The sequence below is a fragment of the Pinus tabuliformis genome, chromosome 1_1, assembly GCF_031772625.1.
Source record: "Pinus tabuliformis cultivar Carrire ecotype Pingquan chromosome 1_1, CPIR1, whole genome shotgun sequence".
NCBI lineage: Eukaryota > Viridiplantae > Streptophyta > Pinopsida > Pinales > Pinaceae > Pinus > Pinus tabuliformis.
This window is the reverse complement of record NC_142297.1, coordinates 311,301,649-311,321,642: the sequence shown is the minus strand read 5'-3', so window position 1 is coordinate 311,321,642 and position 19,994 is coordinate 311,301,649. Positions and strand designations below refer to the sequence as shown.

The following is a 19,994-nucleotide window of genomic DNA, read 5'->3' as shown; positions in this document are numbered from 1 at the left end:
TCTAAACTGATATAACTTATAAAGCATATCGTATTTATAAATAGATTTGTAATCCAGAATAGTTTGATATGTTTCTTTACTTTAACTCTGTCGAGAATATCACAATACATAGTGTTTAGCATATACTGAATTTCAAAATTTATTCAGCGAATAACAAAAATTGGTAGTGTTTTCTTTACTAATTAACCATTGTTTCTAGACATTAACGCTTGTATTGATTATGTTGTGGGAATCGATAACTTATTCATCTGTTCATGTTTTGAAATAGTTATTTTGACAACATTGTTACAGTACCTAGTTCATCTTCAAGATGCATAAACATTTGTTGGAGTTCTAGTATTTTATGCATTAACATTAAAATATATTTTTTGAGCATTAAGATATCATGCCTAAGCATTAAGATATATTTACTCCCTGCATGTACTTCTTCTTCTATCCTCCTTCCATTGCTTCTTTAAGTCATTTTTTTTTCTATTAGTAACAAATGCAAAAAACAATAGACAAATTATAAAGCAATACCTTAAAACACTTAATAGTTTCAGAAAATGAAGTAATTTGATTACCTATAACCTACTAACAAGTCTAAAAAAAATGAGCATTGACAAACTACTTTTAGGGGCAATCGTCGTATATATAATGCGTCAAAGGCAATAAGTCATCTAAATCATGAATTGACATTTAACTTCTGAAACAACATTTAACTACTATCAATTTCAATCATATCCACTAACAAGTAATCTTTATCAATGTGAATATTATTGATTTTCCTGATCTTTAGTTAGAAAAGACTGTTGTAAAATATTATATTTCATGATTAATCTGTTTTACACGCTTTAGAAATCAATGTCAAGATACTAGTTTATTAATATCATAAACTGCATTCTATTTTCATTAACTTAAGCTCTTTTGTCGATAAATAAAAGTCTTTTCCATAATTATTCACTGAACTAACGTGCATCCAATAGATTTACTATGTGGACTTGCTTTGTTATCTGCCATCTTTTACTTTGCAAAAGTCATCTTAGATTATAGATGTCAATTCGCCACTTGAATGTCTTTTTTCCTTTGTCGCATTATCCAAATGTTAAATGAACTTTGTTCATAGAAATAAGTAAAACTAGGTAGTTGGGCATGGGATTTCAATGATTGTGTCTCATTGATTTTGCAATGTTGCTTGCAACTACCCAGACATAATATAAAATAATTATGTAATAAAACTTATTTTATAAACATTAATGTTATACTAAAACAATAACGACTATAATATGCAATATCAAATTTGATAAATGAAAATCGATATTGTGCATTAGCTTTGAACTTTTATGCAATTGAAATCAACACTTACGCATCAATTCCGAGAAGAAATATATAAGGGCCTTTAATGTGGAATATAGGTGTTCGCAAAATCAAAACATGAAAGGTTTCTTAGCACAATGGAATACCTTCATACTTATGCGAATCTACTTCATTTCAATAACATAACCATAAAATTGTGCTCAATGATTAAATTTTCTTCGAACTATGCACAACCTTTACTCAATTGACTATTAATACTCGATAATATAAAAATACGTATTATTTATAATTAAAATATTGCAAGATAAAATATGGATTATTTAATACTAGAATATTAACAATAAAAACATTATTTATAATTAGAATACTAACAATGATATCGTATCAATCCACCGCTTGCCTCAGTGTTATTTGGAACAACAAATATGGATTATTTAATGCTAAAATATTAGCAGTAAGATCCTTTAATGCGAAGTGAGGATTTACACACAATGAAATATTCTAAGCTCCCTCGAGAATACATATAAAATAGAATAATAAGAATGAAATATGAACCTCATATTAGCAATTCACCTTTGCACAATGAGTTCCTTCTATAGTGAACTTCCTTTCACACAACAATCTTCCTTCCTCGCTATATGCTTACACGAAACTCAAAATGGAATTTTGCACAAGAGAGCATTACTTTATTTAAATACCATATCCATATGAAGGTGTCGACCCCACTGTGCAGAGGTGGTTGTGCATGAGAGTACAGATGATGGCTCATTATGTGGAGAAGTGCAAATGTTTAGTACTTCTACACAATGAGTTTCTTTCGTAGTGTATTATTTGTATCATCAAACGATTCAACCCTAACTTTAATTTAGCTTCATTTTGTTTTATTTTAATTAAAACAAATAAAGATTATGAACAAAAAGAAAAATGGTTAGCGGTTAATAGTGAATAAACGTAAAAATATTGAAAAAGGATGAAATGTGGACTTAGTAACGAATAAACAAAAAAACGACTAGGTGTGTGGATGTAGCTTTACAAAACTGAAATAAAATTTTGGAACCTATATTTCATTGTGCATCTACGAAGGCAGTAATAACGACATATTGTAAATGCAAAATAATAAGACTGAAATGCGAACCCCAGATTAAAGATTCATCTTTTCACAATGAGTTCGTTCTACAGTATTACAAATTATTGTTATTAGTTTAGTGTTATCTTTTAGCATTTTAATTAAAACAGATAATAATTATGCATTGTTTAATACTAAAATATTAACAATAAAATCCTTTAATGCCAAGTGTGGCAAGCCACACATTGAAAGCTTCCTCAATACAATGGACTTCCTCCACACTTCCACATATATTTCTTATTGGAACATATTCGGAAATATGAACATATGCATTATTTACAACTAAAATATTATTAATAATATAAGCATAATGTACGCATTTTTAATACTAAAATATATAATCAAATAGCAATAATATGCATCATTTACAACTAAAATATTATCAATAATCTAAGCATAGACAATGTTATTCAACAAATATGCATTATTTAATACTAAAATATTAGCAATAAAAGTCTTTTGTGCTAAATGATGATCATAGTAATGGAAGTCCTCAATGTGAAATGTAGAGATCCACACAATGAAGGCTTTAAATCTTCCTCTGTACAATGAATCAACTAGATAGAAACAATATGCATTATTTGCAACTAAAATATTATCAATAATATAAGCATACTCTGAGACGGAAATCTGCACTCACAACCATAACCACATTAAATATTAATGCGAACTTATACAAAATCACTTAAATAGCGGTAGTATTCATTGTTTACAATTAAAATATTATCAATGATATAAGCATAAACAATGTTATTATCCGCACAATGAACATTATCCTTTTGTGTGCACCCCACAATATTTTTACTCAATTGACTACTGATATGCATTATTTATAACAAAATATGAGCAATAATATTAGTAGTTAGTGCAAAGTGTGGAGATATGGACAAAGAGAACTTCCAACAAAGTTACCGATCAAACAAGAATTGTATTGAGTACCCGTTTTTTTGAGGTAGCAAAAAATATCATATTTTGAAAAGTGTTAATTCATAATACACCTTTTTTTAGGCATATTTTTAACACTTTAAATTTTCTTATGTATCAAGTATGAACATTTTTTTTAAATGTTAGCGATTTTCATGTTGATTTTTGAAAAGTGTTGATGCAACATCAACCCCTTTTTTTAGAGGACTTATTTTTTACACTTTAAATTTTCTAATGTATTAAGTCTGGATAATTTTTTTTAAATGTTGGTGATTTTCATGCGGATTTTGAAAATGAATATTTTTTACGCTTACAATTTTTTAAATGTTGATTATTTAACCTGTTTCAAGTTGGCTTATTCCTCTTATTGTTTTTCATCCTAAAATGTTTGTTTTTCTTTGCAATATTGTTTTGTAATGAAATTTTCAATTTTTTTTGCAAAGGTTAAAAAAAATAATAACATTAATATTTTGAGGTAATGGAAGTCCTCAATGTGAAATGCAGAGATCCACACAATGAAGGCTTTAAATCTTCCTCTGTACAATGAATCAACTAGATAGAAACAATATGCATTATTTGCAACTAAAATATTATCAATAATATAAGCATACTCTGAGACGGAAATCTGCACTCACAACCATAACCACATTAAATATTAATGCGAACTTATACAAAATCACTTAAATAGCGGTAGTATTCATTGTTTACAATTAAAATATTATCAATGATATAAGCATAAACAATGTTATTATCCGCACAATGAACATTATCCTTTTGTGTGCACCCCACAATATTTTTACTCAATTGACTACTAATATGCATTATTTATAACAAAATATGAGCAATAATATTAGTAGTTAGTGCAAAGTGTGGAGATATGGACAAAGAGAACTTCCAACAAAGTTACCGATCAAACAAGAATTGTATTGAGTACCCGTTTTTTTGAGGTAGCAAAAAATATCATATTTTGAAAAGTGTTAATTCATAATACACCTTTTTTTAGGCATATTTTTAACACTTTAAATTTTCTTATGTATCAAGTATGAACATTTTTTTTAAATGTTAGCGATTTTCATGTTGATTTTTGAAAAGTGTTGATGCAACATCAACCCCTTTTTTTAGAGGACTTATTTTTTACACTTTAAATTTTCTAATGTATTAAGTCTGGATAATTTTTTTTAAATGTTGGTGATTTTCATGCGGATTTTGAAAATGAATATTTTTTACGCTTACAATTTTTTAAATGTTGATTATTTAACCTGTTTCAAGTTGGCTTATTCCTCTTATTGTTTTTCATCCTAAAATGTTTGTTTTTCTTTGCAATATTGTTTTGTAATGAAATTTTCAATTTTTTTTGCAAAGGTTAAAAAAAATAATAACATTAATATTTTGAGGTAATGGAAGTCCTCAATGTGAAATGCAGAGATCCACACAATGAAGGCTTTAAATCTTCCTCTGTACAATGAATCAACTAGATAGAAACAATATGCATTATTTGCAACTAAAATATTATCAATAATATAAGCATACTCTGAGACGGAAATCTGCACTCACAACCATAACCACATTAAATATTAATGCGAACTTATACAAAATCACTTAAATAGCGGTAGTATTCATTGTTTACAATTAAAATATTATCAATGATATAAGCATAAACAATGTTATTATCCGCACAATGAACATTATCCTTTTGTGTGCACCCCACAATATTTTTACTCAATTGACTACTAATATGCATTATTTATAACAAAATATGAGCAATAATATTAGTAGTTAGTGCAAAGTGTGGAGATATGGACAAAGAGAACTTCCAACAAAGTTACCGATCAAACAAGAATTGTATTGAGTACCCGTTTTTTTGAGGTAGCAAAAAATATCATATTTTGAAAAGTGTTAATTCATAATACACCTTTTTTTAGGCATATTTTTAACACTTTAAATTTTCTTATGTATCAAGTATGAACATTTTTTTTAAATGTTAGCGATTTTCATGTTGATTTTTGAAAAGTGTTGATGCAACATCAACCCCTTTTTTTAGAGGACTTATTTTTTACACTTTAAATTTTCTAATGTATTAAGTCTGGATAATTTTTTTTAAATGTTGGTGATTTTCATGCGGATTTTGAAAATGAATATTTTTTACGCTTACAATTTTTTAAATGTTGATTATTTAACCTGTTTCAAGTTGGCTTATTCCTCTTATTGTTTTTCATCCTAAAATGTTTGTTTTTCTTTGCAATATTGTTTTGTAATGAAATTTTCAATTTTTTTTGCAAAGGTTAAAAAAAATAATAACATTAATATTTTGAGGTTAGAATTTTTTTATATATTTTTATATCTTTAATTAATACTTCAACACACATAAAATAATTGTCACTAAAAATAATAATTTTAAACATTTGACAAAAAAATGTGCATTTTGCATTAAAAAATACATATTTCAAGACCTTTTCGCTAAAAATGACATGTTAAATAAAAGTTTTTGTGAAAAAAATTGAATAAAAAAAGTTGGAAACATGACAAATTTTATGAAATTTTTATGAATTTTATATCAAAAGGTGATAACATTCGAAGCTTTTTGTTATCGGGAATCTAGTGTCTATGCAGAGCTGCTAGTCCCACTAAGGCTGGTAGCTATCTTAGAAACAAACAAACTAAAACTACTTTCGTTTTCCTTTATGAGAAGTAGATAAGAGGGGAACAAAGGAGACCAACATCTGTCTTGCGCTTGGTTCCTTGCTTGATTCCTCTCCCTTCTGATAGATCTTCGCCACTCGCTTTCTCGTCTACCCAGCTTCAAAGAGCACCTATGGAATCAAAGCAGCATAACACTACCATATATATATTGACCACACAAATGCATATATCATCAATCATACAAGAATGTGGAGGAAAACTTGAATGGCTTTATTAATATGAAGAATAACAAAGAGGATTACAACCAATTATTCTGACCCAGCGTCATCCTCTCAGCAAGAAAGCCCTTCTTCACCTCATGAAAAACTTAGATCACCCAACACTATGATGTTACACCAGGAAACCAACAACACTTCCTTACAAGATACAAAATTCCAGCCTCTGGATCTCTGGGATGAGGGATCCATATATAGATGTTTGCAAGGGGGGTGAGTCAGCTTCTGAGATTTGATTAGTGTCCTCTCTCTGACAGTTCTTGATTCCACTTGGAGATTGATGATATCTTACTCATCCCTGGGCAAATGCAGAGAGGCAAGTGTCACAGGAGAAGTTTCTGGAAGATTCCATGATCATCCACCTCGCAAATTGACTCTGTGATTTGTCCACTCTCGCCCATCGCACCTCATAGAAGGGATTTTCAGTATGCATCACACCTCCCGTGTGAATTTAGGTGGGATGCAGTGCACTTTGACCATGGAGCAGGTGAGATGGTCCAGTTTTGACCAATTCTGAGTAGTTTTTCATGGAGAACTTCTGGGAGATGATGTAATCAGCTAACCTTGTTCTTTTAGGGGTTGGAACAACACTTTTAGGGACTTAGGAGTCCTTGGTTTATGGACATATATGATTGGGGTTGCAGTGCCCAAAAATGTCTATAACACTTTTTTCCAAAAAAAATGATTGTAAAATTTTAAGTAAAAATAATAATAAAATGTTAAAAAAAATAAAACAGAAATTTAAAAAACACAAAACAAAATCCTTAAAAATAGAAATTATATGCTGAATTAAACGTTGGACCTTCTATTCAAATTAATTATAAAAACATATTACAAAATATTAAAAATATAGTTTAAAAAAAACACAAAAACAAAAAACAAAACAAAACAAAAACAAAAACAAAAACAAAAAAACAAAAACAAAAAATGAAAAACATTGAAAATAAAAAACACAGCAAATAACAAAAACATTAAAAAAATAAAACATTAAAATAAAAACACATTAAAGCAATTGTTTTTAGAAAGGGAGCCTAGATCTGGTACTGATTAGTATAGGAGAGATCTGGTGCTTCCCATGGCGACGAGTTTAGGGATTCAATACCACGACTGCTTACAACCCATAGCCTCTGATGCCCGCCTGCATCTGCCCCCATAACCCTGTGGACTTTACCTCCATTCCCCCTATGCTACTTGATCCGGGTTACTGCCTGACCGACCCCTACTGCTGAGCTATACACCTTTCCTCACAGGCTTACCTCCTCACCCGTTTACTAACCTTCACCATTTGCTGTTAGTGCTTCTGTCCTCTTCTGGCAGCTGTCATTAACAAATCTTGACAGTTATGGATGAGTTGGGTGACTTCGTGGATCCTTCGGAGGATGTGCCCATCTGGACACCCACCAAGACCACTGCTGCTGGTTTATTCCCTTTCATGTCTGACCTTACCGATGAAATTGAGGCCCTCCCTCCATTTTCTCGCCCTCGCATCCCGCCGGTATCCCTCCCAGAAGACGCTCCCTCTCCCCCTGAATTCATCTCTCAGCCCCTCTCGCCATGCTCCCTGGCCCTTATCGACCCTCCGTCTAACCCTAGTTGCCCTACTCTTGAAGGTGATTCTACCCTAAACCCACCTCTGGTGGTGATCAACCCCCCCTCTTCAGAACATCCCCAGGGTTCTGCGGTCCTTGGACCAGTACCATCTGCTCCTCTGTTCTCTTTGGCCCCCTCTCGGGGGCATTATATGGGCATTGGACCAATCTCTGGTATCTTTGCTTCTATTCCGTAGGCGGTGACCGAAAACCCTAGGGTTTCTCCTTCTTTGGAACCTGCTCAACCTTCCTCGACTCAAGAAACATCGGCTGCGAGGAGTTTTGGGGTTTCAAGAAAGAAAAGGGGTCTTAAGCTTCGGACCAGCGCGGTGCCCCTCAACTTTGTAGAGGACACTAAACTACTGGACGCTATGGACATTGCCGAAAAGGTTCTAGTGGGTCGGGTACGCGGAAGACATTACAGTGTGGAGAAATTACAACAATGGGCCTCGGAGGTCTGGGGTGAAAACCTGAAGGATACCCCGAAGGTTCAGACATTTGTCAAAGGTTGGTTTGCATTGCACTTCAGCTGTCTGGAGCATACGAACTGGGTGCTATCCATGGTCTGGCACATTGATCAGGCCCCTATCTTACTCAGAAGATGGACACCCCTTTTTGATCCGGAGCGGGAGAGGGTCGATGCCGGCCCTATATGGGTCCGACTGCTCAGACTACCTTTGCATTTTTGGATGGAAGATGTCTTCAAGCGTATTGGGAATGCCCTTGGCATTTACCTCACTTTCGACGCCTCATACCAGTCTTCGAGGAGGATGGCTTATGCCAGGATCTTGGTTCACCTGGATCTTTCAGAGGGCTTGCTCGAGTACATTGACATCCGATGGAGGAACAATACCAGAAGACAGCAGCTGGATTATGAGGGTGTACCATTCTGTTGCCGGAGGTGCCATAAGGTAGGGCATCTTTATAAAGACTGCCCCCTGCTGGGAAAATCTAAAAATCAGCCCTCGGCACAGGAAACTGCGACCCACCCGCATACTTCTTAGGACGTTCAACCTCGAAGCCAGGCTTCTACTGCTCCTCTGAACACGGTTGCTTCTGAGGTCCCGGCCAGACAGCAGAAAAGATTGCAGCACCCCCACAGCCGAAGAAGTGAGGGCGGCCTCCCAACCATCCTCATCCACCTCCTCCTACTTGTCCTCAGTCGCCATCCGAGGGCTCTCCCTCGTCGGGTATGAATCTTCCCTTCATCCCTGTTTCCACTTGCTGCTCATCTCATATTGATTGCATTTTATCAAGTTCTTTTTCTGATCTACATGTCATGAATCCATCCTCTGAACATCTGGGATTGGGTCAGGATTCTGACCCCCCTTTCTCCGCTCTGCTCTCCTGCCTGATTACATCTTGCCCCATCTTCTCACCTGCCCCCTCCACGCCTACTCCCTCTCACCTCCCAACATCTTCATCTATCTTCCAGGCCCCCCCACCTGGGGGGTACATGACTCGCTCGAAATCGAAGAGACAAGCCCAGGACCATGTCAGGCTTGATATACTCCACTCTCCCCCTCCCCCTAAACTCCATAGGGGCTGACCTTCCAATCTATCTAAAGCCCAAGGCACTGCTGAAGATGAGATTACTTTGGGGGTTCAATCTACTATCCCAGGGATGCTTAGAGCCAGAGAATCCCAGTCTATCCCCCCTCCATGAAGATTTTCTCTTACAATTGTAGAGGGTTGGCTAGGCCGGACAAAAAACTAGCTCTTCGTCATTTGCTAACCAATGTACCGCTTGATATTATTTTCCTACAAGAGACCCTGGGACCTGCATTAGACATCTCACAGTCCCTCCAAAACATGCTTCCTGGATGGATTTTCATTGGACTTGATGCACATGGGAGATCGGGAGGATTAGCTTTGGGCTATAACTCCCATACCATCAAGTTGCTCAATTGTTGGGGAGGTCTGGGCCATCTTGGAGCAGATATCAGATCTGTTGAACTGGGTATGAATTTTCGGATATATAATGTTTATGGGCCTTGCCAGAACAGACCTGCTTTTTGGCAGAACCTCCTGAGTACTGATTTATTCTTGACTGACCACCTGATCCTTGGTGGTGACCTTAATTTTTCCATCAGACATACTGAATCTTGGGGACACAGGGCACAACGAGACTCCCTTTCGGATTACTTTCTATCTGAACTGGATGCTCACCATTTGATTGACATCCCCTCTGCTAAAACTCAAGCGACATGGAGGAACAACAGGACTGGGGAAGACAGTTTGGCCCGCAGGCTTGATCGCTTCCTTGTCAAAGAAAAGGTTATGGACTTGGGTTTTCATATCAGACATTGGGTAGGTACAGGTGGGATCTCTGATCACCTACCCATCTACTTGGAAATTGATGGAGGGCAAACAAAGCCTAAAGGACCCTTCAAGTTTTGTTCTGTCTGGCTCAAGGAAGACTCCTACAAAAGAATGGTCACTGATTTCTGGAAGGCCAACCCCCCTGGGAGGAGGGAAGACAGTATTAAAGGGTTTATACACAATCTTACAATCCTGAAGAGAATGTCCAAACTTTGGGCACATAACAAAAGAGTACAGGAGGAACAATCTCTCTGTAGGATTGAATCTGAAATCGCTGCATTTGAAAACGATCTTGGAGGAATATACATTTCAGAGGAACATAAGGAAAGGATGGTTTCTCATTACGCTGCCAGGGAAAAAATTCTCAAAGATAAGGAAGAAACCTGGCGCCTAAGAAGTAGAGCCATCTGGATGCATGAAGGGGACGAAAATACAAAATTCTATCACAAATACGCCAATGGAAGAAAGGCGATCAACACCATATGGCAGCTATAGAATGAGCAGGGGCAGGTTGTTAATACATTCCCACAACTTGTTGAACTTGCGTCCTCTCATTTCAAGCGCACATACCGTGCTCCCAGGGATATCAACTTGGCAGAAATCATCAGGGTAGCACAACTCTTCCCCAGATTTGTGGATCCTGAGGAGGGAGGTGATTTAATAAAGGCAGTTACTCTGGAGGAATTGGAAACCACCTTAAAGTGGTTCAAAAAGGATAAAAGTCCGGGACCCGATGGCTAGTCGATAGAATTCTACTTGGCTTTCTTCGACACCATTGGGGAAGACCTGCTCAGAATTGTTGAGGACTCAAGAACCAGAGGATATCTTGAAACCTCAATCACCTCTACTTTCATTGCACTCATTCCGAAGACAGACAATCCAGACTCCTTTGAGGATTTTCGTCCCATATCTCTTTGCAACTGTATATATAAGATCATAGCTAAGATCATTGCAAACAGGATGAAACCTATCCTTTCTAATCATATCTCTCCAGAACAATTCGCCTTCCTACAGGACAGACAGATTCATGAAGCTGTGGGTACTGCTCAGGAAGTAATACATACTCTACACTCTAGGCGTGGGAAAGGTATGATTATGAAGGTCGATTTATCAAAAGCTTTCGACAGGGTAAATTGGCTATATATTAGAATGTTGTTAACTCATTTAGGTTTTCCTTACTTATTCATCAAATGGATCATGAGTTGCATTACTAATATCCCTTTCAGCATTCTGGTGAACGGAAGTGCCTCTCCCTTCTTTACTTTTGAAAGGGGACTGAGACAGGGATGTCCTCTCTCGCCTTTGCTCTTCCTGCTAGTTATGGAAGGCCTCAGTAATCTCATCAAAGAAGATCATCGAAGGGGCAGATTAAAGGGCATAAAGATAACAAAAGGTTGCATCCTGACCCATCTTCTCTTTGTAGATGATATCCTTGTATTTATCAATGGCAGTATTGGGGACATTAGTATCATCAAAGCCAATTTCTCCCTTTTTCAAGAGGCAACAGGTATGATCATAAACGACAGAAAGTCCACTTTGACAGCAGCCGAATGTACTCCGCATGAGATCTACTTTGCTCTGCAACGTTTCCATTTCACTCAGCTACAACTATCTGATGGCTTAAAATATCTGGGTTACAAGTTGAAGCCATTAGGCTATAAAATTGCTGACTAGACTTGGCTCATCTCCAAGATGGAGAAAAGACTTAATACCTGGTACCTCAAATACCTCTCGTGTGCAAGACATCTCACTCTAATCAAAAGCGTCTTGGAGGCCACTCCTATATATTGGATGTCCCTGGCTTGGATACCCAGAGGCATTCTCACTAGAATACAATCCCTCTGCTGCAGATTTCTTTGGCAAGGGAACAAACAGGGCAGGACTTTTGCATGGGTCAGGTGGGAGGCCCTGAACCTACCAAAAAAATGGGGGGGTTGGGGCCTAAAAAAGCTAGAAGACTTCTCATCAGCACTTGCTGCCAAACTTGGTTGGCAATTAGTATTAGCAGACAACCTTTGGACAAGGGTTACATATGCCAAATACATTGCTCCGATGCACACTATGGACTGGATTAGAAGACCCCACCTAAGCACCATGGGCATCTCTATCATTTGGAAGGTCGTCCTAAAAGCTTTGAACCCCATCAGAGAGGGCATCACATGGAGAATTCGTTCCAGGAACACAGTTTGAATCAGCCTCGATCCGTGGGTGGGATGTGGGAACATGCACCGTCTTCCTATGGAACTCATATAGTATCTCCAGCAACATAACATTTCTTATATTGCACAAATTGCAGACTTGGAGAACTCCTCTTTCCTCCAACAGGCCTGGAAAACTGCTCATCATTTAAACATTCCTCCTGTTTGGACACAGCACTGGGAGGACTACACTCAGGCCCTCACAAATGCCCACATCTGTATCCTTGATGGTGACGATGAGATTATATGGGCTCTTTCAAAAAATGGACGGTACTCACCAAAAGAAGGATATCTGACACTGTCGGCACCAAGGAAGCCTCTGATGCTTGTCGACTAGTGGAGACATCTTTGGAAGCTTAAAGCTCCTCCCAGAACTAGGCTTTTAATGTGGACCATCCTATGGAACAAAATCCCAACTGGTGATAACCTCCTCAAACGAGCACAATATGGTCCCCATTGGTGCAGCATTTGCAAGAAGGAAAATGAATCTACTTCCCACCTATTTCTGGAATGTACGGCTGCTTGTAATCTATGGAAACTTATCCTCCCTCCCATCGCCCCCTCTGCAAATTGGGCTGGCAATACTATTCTTGAGGCCTGGCAGTCCTGGTACAACACTTCATCATCGCATAAGCTCCGGAACCTCCCCCTTCTGATTTGTTGGACTATCTGGATTGCCAGAAACCGTATAATCTTTCAGGACACAATGCCAAACTGGGTTGTATTGGCGGCCAAAGTCACGGCTGATTATTCTCTCATTCCGGATGATCCTCCCCCACGTAGCACCCGCATCCCCACTCCTATTCAAATCGACCACAACAAACCTTGGGCTTACTTTGATGGTGCAGCACAAGAGCAAGGCTGTGGGGGGGGGGGGGGCGAGGGGGCTATTCTACATATAAACCATCAACATACTTTTAGGATGCTCATAGGCTTCCAAAGAGGCACTAACAATTATGCTGAGCTCCTTGCCGCAAAACATCTCATTCATTTCGCTTTGGAAAAAAACTGCAGAGATCTACAATTATTTGGGGACTCCAAAATTATTTGTGACTGGCTGAACAGGAAAACTAGATGTTCTACTTATGCATTGAATCATATCTTGGAAGAAACATTGAGATTGATTACATCTTTTGATACTTTTACATGCTCTCATATTTACAGGGAGCAGAACGGGGCTGCCGACAGCTTATCCAAAGAGGTTGCGCTCAGGGAGCCGGGCATCTGGTTGATTAGAGAGCACCATGGTGAAGCATTCTACCAATATTTCCATCGGCCATTCATGGACCTACAAGTTTAATTCATGTTATTGTTTTGGATTTGCATTGAACAGGCACATACCATTTTTGTATGTATATATTGACACACTGAACAATATGGATAACGGTATGCTAACTGTTTGGCTTACAACCTTTTTTATTGTTGCCCCCTGCGTGGAACAATGGCAACAATTTTGTTTATACATGACATGTTTATGAACTGCATATGCACCAACATCTACAGAATGTAATTTCCTTTCTTGATGAAATTACAATTTTTTCCTTATGGAAAAAAAAAATGTTTTTAGAAAATATTAAAGTAAAAATAAATTAATTATTAAAAAACAAGGCCTCGCGGGCCTTGGGAGGGCAAGGCTGATTCCTAGAATCATTCATACATGCCCAAGGCCCGTGGGGCCTTAGGAATCGGCTTTGACCGCATAGGACCTGTGAGGTCTTAGACCTGGGCGAGTGGGAGTTGCCCCTCTCAGGGGCCGTAGGAACTATATATATATATATATATATAATTTTTAATTTTTAATTTTTTTTAAATGTATGCTTTTTTTATTTTTAAGGTTTTAAAATATATTTTAATGTATTATATATTTATTTATTTATTTTAATATATTTTGTTTTTTTTATTTATTCAATCTTGTATTATTTAATTTGTTTTTTATTTTTTTTTAATTTAAAAAACAAAAAAAACCACTTAAATTATGTTTTTTTTTTTTTGAATATTTTCTTGTTTTATATATATATATATATATATAAATAAAAGTTAATTTTGTGCTTTTTACATTTTATGTTTGATATATATATATATATATATATATATATATATATATATATATATATAATTTTTTGTGATATTTTATATATTTTAATTCTTTAAGATATATTTGTATTTACTTTTTATTATTTAAAAAAAAAACCTATTTTTTGTTTTTGTATTTTGTTTTTCAATGTTTTAATTTTTTTATATTTTCCACTTTCAATTTTTTTTTTTTTTTTTTTTTTTTTTTTTTTTTTTTTTTTTTTTTTTTCTACAGGGTTTGTGTCAATCATTGACTAGCAACCTCATCCCATTATGTGTCAATTTGATAGTTGATTTTAAAGTTTTCATGATAATGGGTCGAGTCTGCCCCCACAATATGTTAATTTCATGGTTGTTCTTTAAGTTTTCATTACGACGGGTTGAGTTCGCCCACACTACATGTCAATTTGATGGTTAATACTTAATTTTTTTTTGCAATGTGTCAAGTTGTTTTAGGCTAAGGTTTTAAAATCTCCATGCTTTTAGCATTTCAAAAAGAAATTACTCTTGGTATAATGACTCTTTGATTCAGGTGTTCATTTTTAAACTTTTTTAGTCATAAATTTTTTTCATAATGCCATGGTTGATATATGTTGAAAATTTAAGGTTCTTTGTAGTCATGATCTTTGGTTTTAATTCCATGGTTAAAAATTTGTCAAAATTTTAAGGTTTTTCTAAATCATGATATTTTATCTTTAATGTTATGGTTGAAAATAATTATAAGTATTTTTTCTTTAACACTGTTGAAAATTGTTGGAATTTTAAGGTTTTTCAGGGACATAATATTTTATCCTTAATGTCATGCTTGAAAATCGTTGGAATTTTAAGGCATTTCAAAGATGTGATATTTTATCTTTAATGTCATGCTTGAAAATCATTGGAATTTCAAGGTTTTTTAGAGTCATGATATTTATCGTTAATGTCATTATTAAAAAAAGTTGAAAATTTACCCCAGGAAAAAAAGGTGTTGTTCCAGCATTAACACTTTTCATTTTTAGAGTGTTTTTTGCACAAAAAAAATCATTTTTATTGGCTTTTACTACCATTTTTAAAATTGCTGAAAAATTATCCCGAAAAATAATAATAATAATAATAATAAATAAAATTTAAGTTTAAAAAATAAAAAATAAAAAATATCAACAACAACGTTATTCCAGTGTCAACACTTTTCATTTTCATGCTATTTTTTCATGCTTTTTAGGGGTTTTTAAGCTAGAATTATCATTTGATCGATATCGCACAAGAGCCTAAACAAACAAATATTAAAAAATACTAAAATAAACATTATTTGTAATTAAAATACTAGCAATAACTTTGTATACATCAACTGCTTACTAAAATAACTACTTGCTCTGATGGAGTCTAGCCCAAAGCGTGTGGTTGAGACAGAAATGTGGGTGAAATTTGAACCCCACTTAGTTAGTTGTAGAGAAAGGTTGAAACACATTACTTATCACTAAAATATTTGTAGAAATTTACAGGGTAAGTTCCTCATATAGAACACTAAAATACACCGCTCAGAAACAGATCATAGATCAATACACCAATATTCTTGATGTGGTTAAAACCCTCAAAGAGGGAAACAGTCCACGGCCTGAGCCAACGCGGCCACTTCAGGAAATTTATTAGTAAAAGAAAGAAAATTTACATAAGCTTCTCTCATGAATGATTAACCTACAAATGACCCTCCATGCTCTTTAAATAGATATCATGGACCAATCAGGTGTTAAGCCATGGATCAAGTGTCGGTAACACCGAGGAGAGAATGAACCGTCGTACGACTTTATGTCTAGAACATATCGTGACCGTCAGATTGTAAGTACATAGTAAAGAAACACACTTTACCTAACTCTACACTAGACCATGTTATACTTAACTATTTCCTATGTGTCGGAATATTCTAACATCCCCCCTTAAGAACAACTTGGGATAGGATTGAAGGATCTACAAATATGACACAATAGGAGAAGGAAGGAGGCACTAGAGCCCATCCCCCCTTAGTGACAACTACCTGAACTCCAACCATAAATCGAAGTTTAGTAAACTTCGCCCCTGTGAGAGCCTTTGTAAAGATGTCTGCAACTTGATCATCTGTTGAACAATATTGCACTTCAAGAACATGGTCATGAATGAGCTTTCTGATGAAGTGCATGTGCAGTTCAATGTGTTTGTTGCGCTGATGTTGGATTAGATCTTTGCATAGTTGAGTGGCACTTTGATTATCGCACCAAAGTGTAGTTTGGTGCTACTGCTAAAAGCCAAACTCTGATAGGATCTGATGAAGCCACAGGGCTCATTTACTAGCTTCTATGGCACCACGATACTCTGCTTCTATTGAAGAAAGAGAAATGGCACTTTGTTTCTTGCAAGCCCATGTAATAGGTCCTGAACCAAGAGTGAACATATAACTTGCAGTAGACTTCTGATCATTAGGGTCACTAGCCCAATCGGAATCAGTGAAACCAACCAATAGAGGAGATGCTTCTGTATTGTAATGAATCCCAAAATGAACTGTACCTCAAACATAACGAATTATTCTTTTAGCTTCTTTCCAATGACTTTCATGTGGGTTTTGCATAAAGCGAGCAATAAGGCCAACGACAAAGGAAAGTTTAGGATGAGTATGGGTCAGATACAAAAGTTTTCCTACAAGTTGACGGTATAAGGTAGAATCAACTTCAGGGGAAGTACAAGTGACTGAAACTTTGGCTCTAGACTGAAAGGGAGAAGGGGTTGGCTTACAGTCTTCGATATGAAAATGGCGTAGAAGATCACATGCATACTTGGACTGGGAAAGGGAAATACCTTCCTTAGATTGCAAGACTTGAAGACCAACAAAATAATGCAAGTGTCCTAAGTTTGTCATTTCAAACTTCTTTTTAAGGCTGGACTTCACATGGTTTATAAGGTTGGGATCACTACCAGTAAGGATAAGATCATCAACATAAAGAACAAGAACGATAAGAGACTTGCCCACTTTCTTGGTGTAGATAGTATTGTCAGAATGACACCTAGAAAAGCTAGTTTCTAAAAGAAAGCTATCCATTTTAGAATACCAAGCCCGAGGGGCTTGCTTGAGACCATAAAGGGATTTCTTAAGCCGACATATAAGACTGGAGGTTGTTTATATAAAGCCAGTAGGTTGTTCCATATAGATTTCTTCATGCAAGTCCCCATGCAAGAAGGCGGATTTAACATCCATCTGATGGACTTCCCATTTGAAAGAGAAAGAAAGGGAAAGAACAAGGCGGATAGAGTTCATTTTGGCAACAGGGGAGAAGGTTTTAGTATAGTCAATACCTTCAACTTGTGAAAAACCCTTAGCAACAAGACGAGCTTTATGTTTATCAAATTTTCCATCTGGTCCATACTTGGTTCTGTAAACCCATTTGCATCTAACAAGTTTTCGTCCCTTTGGAAGAGGAACAAGATCCCATGTATCATTTTCCAATAATGAATGATATTCTTCATTCATAGCTGTGTCCCAATCTGGATGGCCTGAAGCTTCTACAAAGGTGTCAGGATCATAATCTGTTGAAGCTTGAGCCAGTAAAGAAGAGGCTCTATCGAACTGAGAACGTGTACGTTGTTGATCTGTAGGATCACCGACAAGAACACTTGCTGCATCTCGAGCAACACAACCCATTTTGGAAGCTGAGGAGCTGAAGGAGGATTCTGAGAAGGTGGGGGAGGATTGTCATCCTCACTGTCATCATCTGAAGAAGAAATATTTTCAGAAGTAGAAGGGATAGAGAGAGGTGGTACATCCGCCAAACTAGGCTCGTAGGCCGATATATTTTCAGCAAACTTTACATCTCTTCTAATGATAACATTTTTGGACTTAAGTGGAATAAGTCTATATCCTTTGACATCTTCATAATATCCAACAAAAGTACATTTTTCACTCTTAGGTTCTAAAGCTTTATGTTTCTCATCTGGAAAATGGGCCCATGCTTCACTTCCAAAAACACAAAAGTGACTTACATCTGGTTTAATTGAGCTCCATGCTTCTTCTAGAGTGATATTCTTTAAAACCTTAGTAGGAGTGCGATTTACTATGTAATTTGCACAGTTAATTTCTTCTGCCCAAAAATTAAGACCAAGTCCTTTAGATTGAAGCATACAATTAGCCATTTCCTTTAAGGTGTGATTCTTCCTTTCAGCTACACCATTTTGTTGTGAAGTATATGGAACAATGTGTTGCATTTGAATTCCATTCTCAGTGCAAAAGTTCATGAATTTGTTGTTAACATATTCTCTGCCATTATCAGATCTTAGCTTAAGAATTTGATGTCCAGATTGTTTTTCAACAAAGGCCTTAAAGGCCAAGAACATGTTAAATACTTCACTCTTGAGTTTTAAGAAGTATACCCAAGTGCGTCCGGAGAAATCATCAATGAAAGTTAAGAAATACTTGTAGCCAGAGAATGCAACAACTGGAAGTGAACCACATAAATCACTATGCACAAGCAGTGAAGGGGTTGATGCATGCCAAGAGGCACGTTTTTCAAAACTATCCCAATGATGTTTTTTTAGTACACATCCGGAACAGACACCATCTCTGCAGGATACCATTGGAAGACCTGTCACCATATTTTATTTGCATAGATTCTTAAGGGAGTGATAGTTTAAGTGACCAAATCACTCATGCCAAAGTTTTCTCACTTCATCATAATGAGCAACAAATACTGAGGGAAGATTTGATGACCCAAAGTTGTTAAAATTATACAACCTTGTAGAATCATCAGCAATGCCAGTAGCTAAAATCTGTCTAGGATCTCTTAGGTCCTTAATTACAACATTGTGAGGTGAAAATTCAACGATTTTACCTTCACCTGAATGAGTTATCTGATATACAGATAGAAAGTTGAAGAATAAGCTTGGAACACATAATACATCATTAAATTGACCATTGTTTAGATGAACAGTTCCAGTCCCTGCAACACTGAGAGATCTATCATCACCAACATATATATTTTTGGTGTTACAATCATTTAAAGAAGAAAACATCTTTGTTTTTGGCCATGTGATAAGAAGCTCCAAAATCAATGAGCCACTCATGAGAATGAGAAGAAGAAGATACATTTAGTGCATAATCAGACCGAGATGCTTGACAACCACATGCAGAAAAGGTTATTCCTAAAGATGAAGTTGAAGTTGAAGAGTGCTCCAAATGGATGTTATGCTTCTTCATTGTTGCTTACAAGGCTTCCATATTTTTAAAGCATTTGGATTCTAAGTGCCCATCTCGATTACAAAAGTGCTAATGTGTATTAGTCTTCTTCCTTTTGTTTTTATTTGCCTTATCATTTTGTGGAAATAATTTTTCATTTTGATGTTGAAATTGCTTAGGACCCTTTTTTGGTTTAGGACCATTCTTTTTAGGATACTTCTTCTTAGGATTCTTTGAATTTGGTTGCTGCTGGGCGGCTAAGGCTTTGTTAGAAGAATTTCCAAGATAAAGAAGACCAAGATATAAGAGTTTTTCTTGTTCTCTTATTAAAGAATCACAAAAGGCATCAAAAGAGGGGGACTTGTAGTCTTGTCCTTG

The 19,994-nt window shown here is 36.1% G+C and overlaps 2 protein-coding genes across 2 annotated transcripts; both read left to right on the top strand.

Annotated features, from left to right (window-relative positions):
- Positions 1-8,221: 8,221 nt before the first annotated feature.
- LOC149212794 (uncharacterized) lies at positions 8,222-8,854 on the top strand. Its single transcript, XM_089388822.1, has one exon. It carries the CDS (start codon positions 8,222-8,224, stop codon positions 8,852-8,854), a length of 633 nt encoding a protein of 210 aa, XP_089244948.1.
- Positions 8,855-9,662: 808 nt separating this feature from the next.
- LOC149212793 (uncharacterized) lies at positions 9,663-10,667 on the top strand. Its single transcript, XM_089388821.1, has one exon. The coding sequence runs from the start codon at positions 9,663-9,665 to the stop codon at positions 10,665-10,667; it is 1,005 nt and encodes a 334-aa protein (XP_089244947.1).
- Positions 10,668-19,994: the final 9,327 nt, after the last annotated feature.

Coding starts and splice junctions, on each gene's coding strand:
- LOC149212794 (XM_089388822.1), top strand. CDS start 8,222: ATGGACATTGCCGAAAAGGTTCTAGTGGGTCGGGTACGCGGAAGACAT.
- LOC149212793 (XM_089388821.1), top strand. CDS start 9,663: ATGCTTCCTGGATGGATTTTCATTGGACTTGATGCACATGGGAGATCG.